The sequence below is a fragment of the Heptranchias perlo genome, chromosome 11, assembly GCF_035084215.1.
Source record: "Heptranchias perlo isolate sHepPer1 chromosome 11, sHepPer1.hap1, whole genome shotgun sequence".
Taxonomy (NCBI): Eukaryota; Metazoa; Chordata; class Chondrichthyes; order Hexanchiformes; family Hexanchidae; genus Heptranchias; species Heptranchias perlo.
This window is the reverse complement of record NC_090335.1, coordinates 32,876,470-32,889,637: the sequence shown is the minus strand read 5'-3', so window position 1 is coordinate 32,889,637 and position 13,168 is coordinate 32,876,470. Positions and strand designations below refer to the sequence as shown.

The following is a 13,168-nucleotide window of genomic DNA, read 5'->3' as shown; positions in this document are numbered from 1 at the left end:
TTAGCTAAGCCTTCTGGGTTTTGTTCAGCAGCTTTTATTGATCCTCTAATCTCAAATCGAGACTTCAACTACCCTGCCATCTTAATTTAAATCTTCCATCACTGTTCTATTTACTCTCTCTGGAGGGGCGCTGGTGCCATTTTGATATGTGGGAAAAGCATATCATTTATACAGTCGTCTTCTCCAGCTGGACTGTGGAATACTGGACTCTTTATACTCAACAGCACCTAATTAGTTTGCAAATACCAGCCCTTTGGCTGTGCTGGGTATAACAATTAATTAGATTAAGCACACACATGCCCTGACTATATACTACACAGGTATAGGTGAGCTGCACCAGACATGTCTGAAGTTACAGTTACCTGATGTGTATTGTAGATCATTGGTAAACGCTTTCTTCCACTGCTCTTAATGTGTGGTTATTTTCTCTTACAGCTCCAATGACAGACAAACCACCCAAGTTCCTCTATCCTTTAGAAAACAGGCTAAATCCCGTGGAGGTGCAGCTTGGTAAGTCAAAGTGTTTTTATGTTTTCACAGTAACTTGAGGTTTCTGAGAGGCTCAGCAATTGTACAATGCACTGCTGCATATGCTTTAATGGGATGGTTTCTTTGTGATGACTTACATCCATTTGTCTCATGTATGTGGGTCACAGGAGTCAATAACGATGATCAGATACAAGGCTGCTTAAGTCGTAGCAGTATTCTGTAGCAACAACCAGAACCCAAGCATGTCGTATAATGATAGTGAGTAATGCTGCAACTTCTCAGAAGCAATTGCCCACAGAATATGTGCTTGTACTTTTTACAAGTGGCACAATATTAATCAGTGGTCTTACAATATAGAAAATGTGGCATAGGCCCTTGATTGACACTATTACAAATTAATTGTTCATTGATTATGTAGCCATCCCATTTGGTGATTGGTGATTATTTTTGTAATTTGTGGCAACCGGCTTTATACTGTATATCTGCTATTCATTGAATGTGCTGTAATACATAGCATTTAAAAATGTTAAGATCACTTGTTAAATAAAGATATTTAATGAGCCCCTATCCCTGTACTAAATATAAAGTTCACAGGACAGTGCTTGAACCATCCATTGTGTTTTTTAAAGATAGTTTCACCAACCTTTTAAAACATCAAATTACTGCAAAGGATCAAGATTTGAATTAACATTCTTTTTGTTGTATTACATACATTACTGCCTTTTTACTTTTTCTTAAAAATGTGCTGATGACAACAGTGAGATGCTGGTGTGAGTTACTGAGCCTGAAGTGTAAGAGCTGAATTAAAGTTTATAGTTAATGACAGTGTTCCCCCAATAAGTCACAGGCTCTGCAGATAATTCAGCTCCCTGATTCTGTTGGCTTCAGTAATTTACTCACATCAGTGCAGAAAGGATGTTAAATATATTTTGTTGCAACCTTTTGGAGGTTTTGATGGTGATACTTGCTCTTTAGTCATAGCTGTCTGGTTTCTCACAAATTAGAAGATAGTGCCTAATCTCGGTTTGTGGTGAACCTGGATAAAGTGGTTATTATGTTCTCATCCCAGTCTGTGGTTAACCCTGGATAAAGTGGTTATTATGTTCTCATCCCTGTCTATGGTTAACTCTGGATAAAGTGGTTATTATGTTCTCATCCCTGTCTGTGGTTAACCCTGGATAAAGTGGTTATTATGTTCTCATCCCAGTCTGTGGTTCACCTGGGACGAAGTGGTTATTATGTTCTCATCCCAGTCTGTGGTTAACCTGGGATAAACTGCTTATTATGTTCTAATCCCAGTCTGTGGTTAACCTGGGATAAAGTGGTAATTATGTTCTAATCCCAGCTTGTGGTTAACCCTGGATAAAGTGGTTATTATGTTCTAATCCCAGCCTGTGGTTAACCTGGGATAAAGTGGTTATTATGTTCTAATCCCAGCCTGTGGTTAACCCTGGATGAAGTGGTTATTATGTTCTAATCTTCATCTGTGGTGCACCTGGAATAAAGTGGTTTTATGTTTTAAGGCGAGACTGTGCTGAACCCGGGTTAAGGTGTTATGATGCTTTAATCCCTATCTGTGGTGAACCCTGGATAGGTGGTGTTATGTCGATGCTGCCTTATTTTATCATTAATACATACTAATTAAGCAATGTTGCAGTGGTTCATTTTACTGAATTGATGCAAACACAATTGGGCACCATGTCTTATTGATGAGAAGGTAACAGTTTCATAAATCTACATTTTAAATATTACATTTACTAAATGGCATAAAAATACTTATAAAAATGTTTGCATTTTGTTTTGACTGTCCCAGTTTTAAAAATGTCTCGAATTTTAATGACTTTTAGTTTCCGTTAAATCAACATTTCACCAGAACTTTGTCCCTTTTCTGGGCGGCAGGAATGGCAGTAAGTGCTTGACCGACAGTTAATGTTTTACACCCTATTGCACAGTGGCAGATAGTACCACAAGTACATTGCTAACTCACACCAAAACCTCGATGTTGTCAGATCCACTGAGAAGGAACGATTGCTTACAGCATTAGTAAGCTAAAGGGACTATTCATTTTAATGTCAGTGCACAAGTCCTAAATACCTGTCTTATTATTGTGTGTTCTTCAGAATAGGCCATTGGCAGCTGTTTTAATGAAACTTTTTTTTGTTTATTTTTATTAGTTATGGAGCAAAATCTTTGTTAGCATCAAGTACCCACAGCCAAATACAGTTTGCATTTGCAGTCATGCTAAAATCAAGCCGTAGGTTTCTTATCAATCTCAATTACAGAAACATGCATAGAGGAGCAATTGAGTGGTTACTCCCACAGTTGTCACCAGCGCACTGTTAATGTCTTTATTTTAGCCTTTTGTTTGGCTTGATAAATATTTATGCCGGGAAAGTACAAATGAATGTCACAGTTGACACAAAAATATACATCAATTATTAACACAAAATGCAAGTGTGCAGTAAGAGCCTGTGGCAAGAAACAAAACAGAAAGGAAAAGAAGAAAAGCACATAAAAGGGACATAAGATCAAAAACACATTCCCTGTATAGTAGATGTTATTTAATAATAGAAAATAAATATAATTTCTGGATGATAGCAATAGAAATGCTGGCATCAACTTTCACTGATAAGATTCTTTCTCTCGCTCTCTCACACACAGCCAATACATTCAGTTAAGGATGCTTCTTACATCAACAACAACAACAACTTGCATTTATATAGCGCCTTTAACATAGTAAAATGTCCCAATGCGCTTCACAGGAGCGTTATCAAACAAAGTTTGACACCGAGCCACTTGAGGAGATATTAGAAGAGGTGACCAAAAGCTTGGCCAAAGAGGTAAATTTGAGGGATCATCTTAAAGGAGGAGAGAGAGGCAGAGCGGTTCAGAAAGGGAACTCCAGAGTTTAGGGCCTAGGCAGCTGAAGGCACGGCAACCAATGGTGGAGTGATTAAAATCAGGGATGCTCAAGAGGCAAGAATTGGAGGAGCGCAGAGATCTCGGAGGATTGTTGGGCTGGAGGAGGTTACGGAGATAGGGAGGGGCGAGGCCATGGAGGTGTTTGAAAACAAGGATGAGAATGTTAAAATCGAGACATTGTTGGACCGGGAGCAAATATAGGTCAATGAGCATAGGGGTGATGAGTGAATGGAGCTTGGTGCGAGTTAGGATTTAGGTAGCAGAGTTTTGGATGATCTCAAGTTTATGGAGGGTGGAAGATGGGAGGTCGGCCAGAAGAGCATTGGAATAGTCAAGTCCAGAGAAAACAAAGGCATGGATGAGGGTTTCAGCAGCAGGTGAGCTAAGACAGGGGTGGAGATGGGCGATGTTAAGGAGGTGGAAGTAGGCAGTCTTTGTGATGGAGCGGATATGTGGTTGGAAGCTCATCTCGGGGTCAAATGGGACACCAAGGTTACGGACGGTCTGGTTCAGCCTCAGACGGTGGCCAGGATGAGGGATGGAGTCCGTGGCTTCAGTCTTCCCAATATTTAGTTGGATGAAATTTTTGCTGATCCAGTACTGGATGTCAGACAAGCAGTGTGACAAATCAGACCGTGGAGGGTTCGAGAGAAGTGGTGGTGAGGAAGAGCTGGGTGTCGTCAGCAACCTGACATGTTTTCGATGATGTCGCAGAGGTGCAACACGTCGATCAGAAATAGGAGGGGGCCATGGATAGATCCTTGGGGGACTCCAGAGGTAATGGTGTGGGAGTGGGAAGAAACGCCGTTGCAGGTGATTCTCGGGCTACGACTGGGTAGATAAGAATGGAACCAGGCGAGCACAGTCCCACCCAGTTGGACGACGGAGGAGAGGCGTTGGCGGAGGATGGTGTGGCCAACCATGCCAAAGGTTGTAGAAGGGTCGAGAAGAATGATAAGGGATAGTTTACCATGGTCACAGTCACATAGGATGTCATTTGTGACTTTGATAAGGGCCCTTTCAGTACTGTGGCAGGGGTGGAAACCTGAGTGGAGGGATTAAACCTTAGAGTTGCGGGAAAGATGGGCACAGATTTGGGAGTTGACAACCACGTTCAAGGACTTTGGAGAGGAAAGGGTGACTGGAGATGGGACAGTAGTTTGCAAGGATTGAGGGGTCATGGGTGAGTTTTTTGAGGAGGGGGGTGATGACAGCATATTTGAAGGGGAGGGGAACAGTACCTGAGGAGAGCGAACCGTTAACAATATCAGCTAACATGGGGGCAAGGAAGGGAAGTTGGGTGGTCAGCAGTTTAGTGGAAATAGAGTTGAGGGAGAACGAGTTGGGTCTTATGGTCAAGATGAGCTTGGACGGGGCATAACAGCACACTAAGGTATTATGTTGTTCACATTATTTTTGCCATAGTTTTAATGGATTTTAACTTCCAGTTGGTCAGCCGGTGGTATGTGTGAGCCAGCCGCCTGATTTCTGTGGCGGGAGGCCCAGTCCATTTTGAGGGCTGGGCCTCTTTAGCATACATCAGGTGAGTTAAATGCCTCGACCAGACGTCATGCTGCAGCTCACCGGTTCCGGGCCAACCAAGAGGGCTGTGATTCTGTACCAATGTGTCATTCATAAGGTGTAGCCCTTCCACACGCTGGAATTGTGAAGCAGTACACAATCCATCAGAATACAGAGAATGCACCCTGAAATCAAGCATAAAACAAGCCTTGGGAATTATTAGAAATGGTTCCTAAAATCACACATAAGATTTATTGAGAGAAATGGAAAGTAAAAATGGAAGATTTGTGCCTAGAATTTTCACGGGGATTCTCAAAATTGGCGTAAGATCCTCAGAACGGCTGGAGACACAGTGTAATTGGCTAAAAATGGCAGCTTACAACATACCTTGTAGATTTGCGCCAAAGTTATGGCAGAAGACTGGGAGAAACCAATGGAAATCCTCCTGTTGATCTTTACTCCCTTTCCAATAAGTTCTGAAGCAGTGGTCTATAAGATTCATTTTCTGGTGGGGAACTTCACCCAGCGAAGGTACATATTAGAAATTCTCGTGACACTGTGCATGATTTTTGAACGGATTACAGGAGTGGTCAGAAAAATCATGTGCAGCATACTCCCAAGTCTCCTGATATGCACTGCTGATAGGACGCACTCCGGGGCCAGAAGCACACAGTTGGAAATTATCCCTGTCATGTAAAATTTAATGTATTCATTTTCAACATGAGGATGTTTTAAAATGCTTTCTGAGTGTGGACTACTGGAATATGCATACACGCTCTATATAAGTCATGTGGTGCTTTATAATGGAGAAATTGCATGTTTTTTTTGTTTAATTAAATTGATGGTTTTGGATGAGAGTTTAGGGAATTTTAGTTTGTTTCAGCAGCATTTAAAAATTAAGCCTGTCTTATCGGCACAGGTGCATCAAATTCCATTCCCATGATGAAATGGGCCATTTCATTTTAACTCAGCCATGAGTTGCACTTGCTCGAATAAAAAGACATGGGGAAGAAATTGGTATGCGTTGCGCACGTTTAGGGGCGTAGATCAGGCACAAAATCTACCAATTTCACGGGGCTATGTCCCATACCCGAGGGGCGTCTGAAATAGGTCCATCGCCACATTTGCTTCAGTCATATGATGTCTCTGGCGGCTGCCTTAAACAGGTGTTAGGGGCTTGAATATGCTAATGAGAGGCCTAACACCTGTTCAAGGACCCTGATCTGAAATTGGTCAAAAGCCAGGCGGAGTTCACACTTTGCAAGTTCCAAGTGCTTTTACTGGGTCCAACCAACGGTCCTTAAAGGGACACTGGAGGAAGCTGAAGACAAGTTTTGTTTCCCATTTACCTTAATGCTGAGCCAGAAGAAGCAGGAGTACTCCTGTTAGAATAATAGAACATTTATGGCACAGAAGGAGGCCATTTAGCCCATCATGTCCGCACTGGCTGCAAATAAGCCACCACACCTAATCCCACTTTCCAGCACTTGGTCTGTAGCCTTGTAGGTTATGGCACTTCAAGTGCTATCAAGTGGCACTTACTCACCGATAACCAGCTCACTCAGGACCACTCGGCTCCAGACCTCATTACAGCCTTGGTCCATACATGGACAAAAGAGCTGAATTCCACAGGTGAGGTGAGAGTGACTGCCCTTGACATCAAGGCAGCATTTGACCGAGTGTGGCACCAAGGAGCCCTTGTAAAATTGAAGTCAATGGGAATCAGGAGGAAAACTGTCCAGTGGCTGGAGTCATACCTAGCACAAAGGAAGATGGTAGTGCTTGTTGGAGGCCAACCATCTCAGCCCCAGGACATTGCTGCAGGAGTTCCTCAGGGCAGTGTCCTAGGCCCAACTATCTTCAGCTGCTTCATCAATGACCTTCCCTCCATCATAAGGTCAGAAATGGGGATGTTCACTGATGATTGCACAGTGTTCAGTTCCATTCGCAACCCCTCAGATAATGAAGCAGTCTGTGCCCGCATGCAGCAAGACCTGGACAACATCCAGGCTTGGGCTGATAAGTGGCAAGTAACATTCGCGCCAGACAAATGCCAGGCAATGATTATCTCCAACAAGCGAGAGTCCAACCACATCCCCCTAACATTCAACGGCATTACCATCACTGAATCCACAACAGTCAACATCCTGGGGGTCACCATTGACCAGAAACTTAACTGAACCAGCCACATAAATATTGTGGCTACAAGAGCAGGTCAAAGGCTGGGTATTCTGTGGCGAGTGACTCACCTCCTGACTCCCCAAAGCATTTCCACCATCTACAAGGCACAAGTCAGGAGTGTAATGGAATACTCTCCACTTGCCTGGATGAGTGCAGCTCCAACATCACTCAAGAAGCTCAACACTATCCAGGACAAAGCAGCCCGCTTGATTGGCACCCCTTCCACCACCCTAAACATTCTCTCCCTTCACCACCGGCGCACTGTGGCTGCAGTGTGTACCATCTACAGGATGCACTGCAGCAACTCGCCAAGGCTTCTTCAACTGCACCTCCCAAACCCACGACCTCTACTACCTAGAAGGACAAGGGCAGCAGGCACATGGGAACACCACCACCTACAGTTTCCTCTCCAAGTCACACACCATCCCGACTTGGAAATATATCGCCTTTCCTTCATCGTCGCTGGGTCAAAATCCTGGAACTCCCTACCTAACAGCACAGTGGGAGAACCTTCACCACACGGACTGCAGCGGTTCAAGAAGGCGGCTCACCACCACCTTCTCAAGGGCAATTAGGGATGGGCAATAAATGCCGGCCTTGCCAGCGACGCCCACATCCCATGAACGAATAAAACAAAAGTGCATATCCAAGTACTTTTTAAATGTGATGAGGGTTTCTGCCTCTACCACCCTTTCACGCAATGAGTTCCAGATCCCAACCACCCTCTGGGTGAAAATTTTTTTCCTCCGCTCCCCTCTAATCCTTCTACCAATTACTTTAAATCTATGCCCCCTGGTTATTGACCTTTCTGCATAGGTAAATAGGTCCTTCCTATCCACTCTATCTGGGCCCTTTAAAATTTTGTACACCTCAATTAAATCACCCCTCAGCCTCCTCTGTTCCAAAGAAAACAACCCCAGCCTATCCAATCTTTCCTCATAGCTAAAATTCTCCAGTCCTGGCAACATCCTCATAAATCTCCACTGTACCCTCTCTAGTGCAATTACATCCTTCCTGTAATGTGGTGACCAGAACTGTATGTAGTACTCAAGCTGTGGCCTAACTAGTGTTTTATACAGTTCCAGCATAATCTCCCTGTTCTTATATTCTGTGCCTCGGCTAATAAAGGAATGTATCCCATATGCCTTCTTAACCACCTTACCTACCTTCATGGATCAGTGGACATGCACTCCAAGGTCCCTCTCTTCCTCTACACCTCTCAGTATCCTCCCATTTATTGTGTATTCCCTTGCCTTGTTTGCCCTCCCCAAATGCATTACCTCACACTTCTCCGGATTGAATTCCATTTGCCACTTTTCTGCCCACCTGACCAGTCCATTGATATTTTCCTGCAGTCTATAGCTTTCCTCCTCACTATCAATCACTCAGCCAATTTTTGCATCATCTGCAAACTTCTTAATCATGCCCTCTTCATTTAAGTCCAAATCATTAATATATACCACAAAAAGCAAGGGACCTAGTACTGAGCCCTGCGGAACCCCACTGGAAACTGCCTTCCAGTCACAAAAACACCCGTCGACCATCACCCTTTGCTTCCAGCCACTGAACCAATTTTGGATCCAATTTGCCACCTTCTCTTGGATCCCATAGATCTGTACTTTTTTGACCAGTCTGCCATATGGGACCTTGTCAAAAGCCTTGCTAAAATCCATATAGACTACATCAAATGCACTACCCTCATCCACCCTCCTAGTTACCTCCTCAAAAAATTCAATGAAGTTAGTCAGACATGACCTTCCCTTAACAAATTCATGCTGACTGTCCTTAATTAATCCGTGCCTTTCTAAGTGACAGTTTATCCTGTCCATCAGAATTTTTTCCAATAATTTGCCCACCACCGAGGTTAGACTGACTGGCCTCTAATTACTCGGTCTATCCTTTTCTCCCTTTTTAAACAACGGTACAACGTTAGCAGTCCTCCATCCAGGGAAGATTGGAAAACGATGGTCAGATCCACAACAATAATGTGGGTCCCTCGCCCCCTCCCATTCGCCTTCTCCCCCTCCCCTCTCCTCAGGACCTACCTGATTTAGCGCTGGGCCCGACTGGGGAGCTGTATTGGGACACCTGATTGGCATCCGCAGCTTGCCAGTTTCGTGGGAATGAGGCTCGAGGAACAACTTCTCTTCGGGAGTGCGTTGCAGTCGTGTGGGCCTTTTCACGCCCGTAGTCGGCCGCTAACCAATTTCTCCCCCATAGAAACACTTGCAACCACCCAGCATCTTTGAGTAATTGTCAACTGGAAAATGTTGCTTAAAAGTAGTCAGGATTGTAATCTGTAATTTCTAATGACAGCTGCAATAGAGGCAGGATGTGATAATGTGAAGGTAATGGATGGTCCGATACTTGGGCTTATGCTTTGTATTGTTATTATCACTCAAAATTCTGACTGATGCTGTCAGGAGCTTAGAATAGTTCTATTCCGAGCTCGTTTTATGATACTTGGCAATATTCTTAATGTGCAGTTTATTTTTGTAATTTATTATAATAAAACTATATTTGGTGTTCAAATACTCTACCATTTATGTGTGAACCTAAGAGGTGTAAGTCTATATCTCGGGTCTCGGTGAGTGCAAATTTGTGAATCAGTGCTAAATACATTCTGTTTTCTATTCAATTGTCACTGTTCCTGTTCCATTCAGGAAGATAAGCACATGTCTGCAGGATGAGATAGGCAAAATCAATTCCTTTCCCTTCACACAGGCTAAATGCTTGTCAATTGTATTCCAAAAACGTAACGGAAAAGTATGTCTCATTGCAATATTATCCCTTGTGTTACAGAAGTGACATCTCGTCGGTAGTAGGACCCTAACTCAACAGGAAAGGCAATCAATACCTTTCACTAAAGGCCAGATCTGTGATTTAGCAAAAGGTCATGTTCAGTAAACAGTTCTTAAAGTCAGTGTCATTTCATCTGGAGCCACCTGGCATTTGATGGGTTTTACCATTCTTTTATAGTCGCCCACTGCTACCTTAAATCATTCTAGCAACAAAATCCAACTTCTGATTCTCCGATTGCTATTTCATGATGTGTTATTCGCAAATAACGAATACGAGTTTCATGTAGTGTATGATTAAACAAAAAGCTTTTAGAAAATAAAATTGAAATGCGGGTCCAATAATGATGATAAAATAACTAACACCTAAGGTGATGTTATTCACTTGTCAAGAGCCACAATCCCAACCAATGACTTGATCTTGGGACATTGTCAAGAACGTTGCAGTCTGCTGCTCGTGGTCTGAAGGTGGCCTGTGATTCGACATCCAGGGAGTTCTTGATTTTAATTGTGCTTTCTTGGGCAGCTGCTGAATGGAGGGTATGCACTTCGCCACAGGATTAACACTGGAAGAACAGAGAGGAGATTAGAAGACTTTTTTTTAACACCGAATTATTAGAACATGGAATGCTGTATCACAAGTGGTTATTGAGGCAGACTAAATAATCATTTCAAAGGAGATTGGATAAGTATTTGAAAAGAAAAGAGATAAAAGAATATGGGGAAAGGGCAGGGAGATGGGGCTAGAGTAAATAGTTCCCAATGAAGAGCTAGTACTGAAGCAGGTGCAATGGACCAAATGGCCTATTATTTGGTGCAATAGGAACTGGTGAAATTTCCAGGGGATCCTGGCATCCACCAGGAGTACAATCGGGAGAATCAAACGTTCACTGACAACGTCCATTACAGAACTTTGCACTGAGTCCAAACCCTTTTCTTGGAGCACACTGTGTTTGTTACATGTATCGAGTCATTCAGGAAATGCTAGTCTTGCATGGAACTTAAACTGTGAAACATTGCCAAATTCTGTCCAATCAATACATTGTGTTGTGTGTTTCGGTGGAGAGGTAGATATCAGGTGCATTTGTGACCCACAGACTTACAGCTGCACTTTTATTGATTCACACATTAACCAATAAATCGTATTGGTTCAGTAGTTTGCCTAGTTTTTCATTCTCATTCCTGCAGGCATTTATTGAGTGCCAGCGAGTACTTTAAATCCAGCCACACTGGGTGAAATCTGTGGCTCTTCCCAATGGCTCCCTACATGTTGGTTAGCGAACAGATGGATCATTTTTCTTCTTCCACTAAGTGCAACACAAGGGCCATTTTGATCATTCGTCTTGCAACATTTTTGCCCTTTTTCCTTCCTGTTGGAAGCAGTTAATAGCTTCTGCAATTCCGAAGATGCCTTTAATTAGTTCTTTCTTAATAAAGGAGCAGTTAGTCACCAATGGTTTGAAATCACTTTGTAATTAGAAAGAACACATTAACATATTTATTCATGTGAGGTTGTTCTGGCTGCTATTTTAACAAAGTCAATAAATTGTTTATTTTTAATAGATTAGTTAAAGTAGTGGACAAATAAATTTCATACAAATATATTCATTACTAATATCATTCAGCACAATTTCAATCCACAAGCTTGTTAATATAGCAAGCTTAAAAGGTCATGTAATCATTTTGAATGCTGTTCTGTTCAATACAATAATCAGCAAGTAGATTCAAAGGGGGTGATTTTAACCCCCAAGAATGAGTGGGTTGGGGGCAGGTGGGAGTTGAAAATAATTGTTTTTTTGGATCGCAATGCAAAATTTTCAGACTTTGCATTCCCAGTGGGAAGCCTGTACTTTTACCCAAGTTGAACCAGGAAATAAATCCGGGTTGCGGTCGCGACCCAAAAAACAACTATTTTCAACTCCCACCCGCTCTAACCTACCTGTTCTTGGGGTTAAAATCACCCCCAAAGTCTATTGTTTATCAGCCAACATTTTAAAATGGATAATATGACTTCTATTCATTTCTGGATTGGCCGAATTATTAAAATCACAGCAACTGTGATCCCTCCCATACCCCCCACTTCCCCCACGGCAAAATTACTGCCTTAGTTAGAAATCCTGAACTAAAATTACTCACTGTTTGTCATGCACCTTTGCAATATCCCTCTGATGCCTACCAGCAAATAGCACAAAGTGTTGGCCCAGAATTTGTTGAAAACGCATCTATGGTGTACACTATTATTGTAGCGCAGGTTTCCAGGAAATTATGGCATAGGTACCTTACGCCACTACTGATGCCGCACCATAATTCCCTGGGACTTTTGCACCACTCTGCCATTATCCTTTGCCGAAAACAGCCAAAAGGTAATTATCATAGCTCCACCCCCTTGAAATTAATGATGATCGCGAATTTGCTGCATTTAAGCCACTCTTTAAGCCGCTGCCACTTCGGCTGAAAAATAATCTGGCTGGAGACCTGGCAGCTGCGTGATTTATGGACTTGTATTTGAGGAAGCAGGTTGTTTTATTTCCAAGACTTTGGGAGTCCTTGTGGAGCTCACCACAGGCCACACACGAGCTCTTGCCTATTGACCCAAATTAGCATACAATCAACATTAATGGGAAACGATCTAAGCAATCTGGATCTTTTCCTTAATCAATACAAAGCCGTCGATTTGGGAGGCAGCCTGATCCTTTGTGAGTTATATTTACGTCCCCTGGCTCCATGAATCCAAGCGCAACCCTGATTACAGAGAGTCATGTTTATGCAAGAGGTCACTTAAAACCCTGCCCTTAAAGAGACCATAGCCATTTGTAACATGACCCGATGTGCAGACGGAGATATTTGAAAATAAAGTCCGCAAAAATTTCATTAATTAGGAATTGAGGTACTAGTTCAACCAAGATTCTCTAAAAATAGAAAAAATATTTGAAATGTTACTACAACAGTTTCTGGATATCGGGACTGGCCTGACGCACCATTTGTGGCGGGTTCAATACAATGGCCATTGGCTGTGCCTCTCTGATTCACCACTGTGCCCGCTGCGGCGTATTCTCATAATTCTCCAGCAAATTTTGACATAACTTAGTCCCTAGAGGTTTGGGGCACACAACGGTCTAACTTCAGCCATATGTCACCAATATTTCTGTTGCTGTGAATTCTGGGCTATTCAACCACCAAATATAATTTTGGAATTAAAGGGGTACCAGTACGTCTTTAGCCCATGCCTTATTAACTGAAGGAATTAGGTGTTCTGT

At 42.7% G+C, this 13,168-nt stretch overlaps 1 protein-coding gene across 1 annotated transcript in view; it reads left to right on the top strand.

Moving 5' to 3' along the window:
* Positions 1–13,168, top strand: part of LOC137326831 (interleukin-1 receptor accessory protein-like 1) — a 1,140,124-nt gene that overhangs the window by 774,081 nt on the left and 352,875 nt on the right. Inside the window, exon 5 of the mRNA XM_067992211.1 lies at positions 436–510. Coding sequence (XP_067848312.1) covers positions 436–510 — 75 coding nt within the window. The remainder of the gene's footprint in view (positions 1–435; positions 511–13,168) is intronic.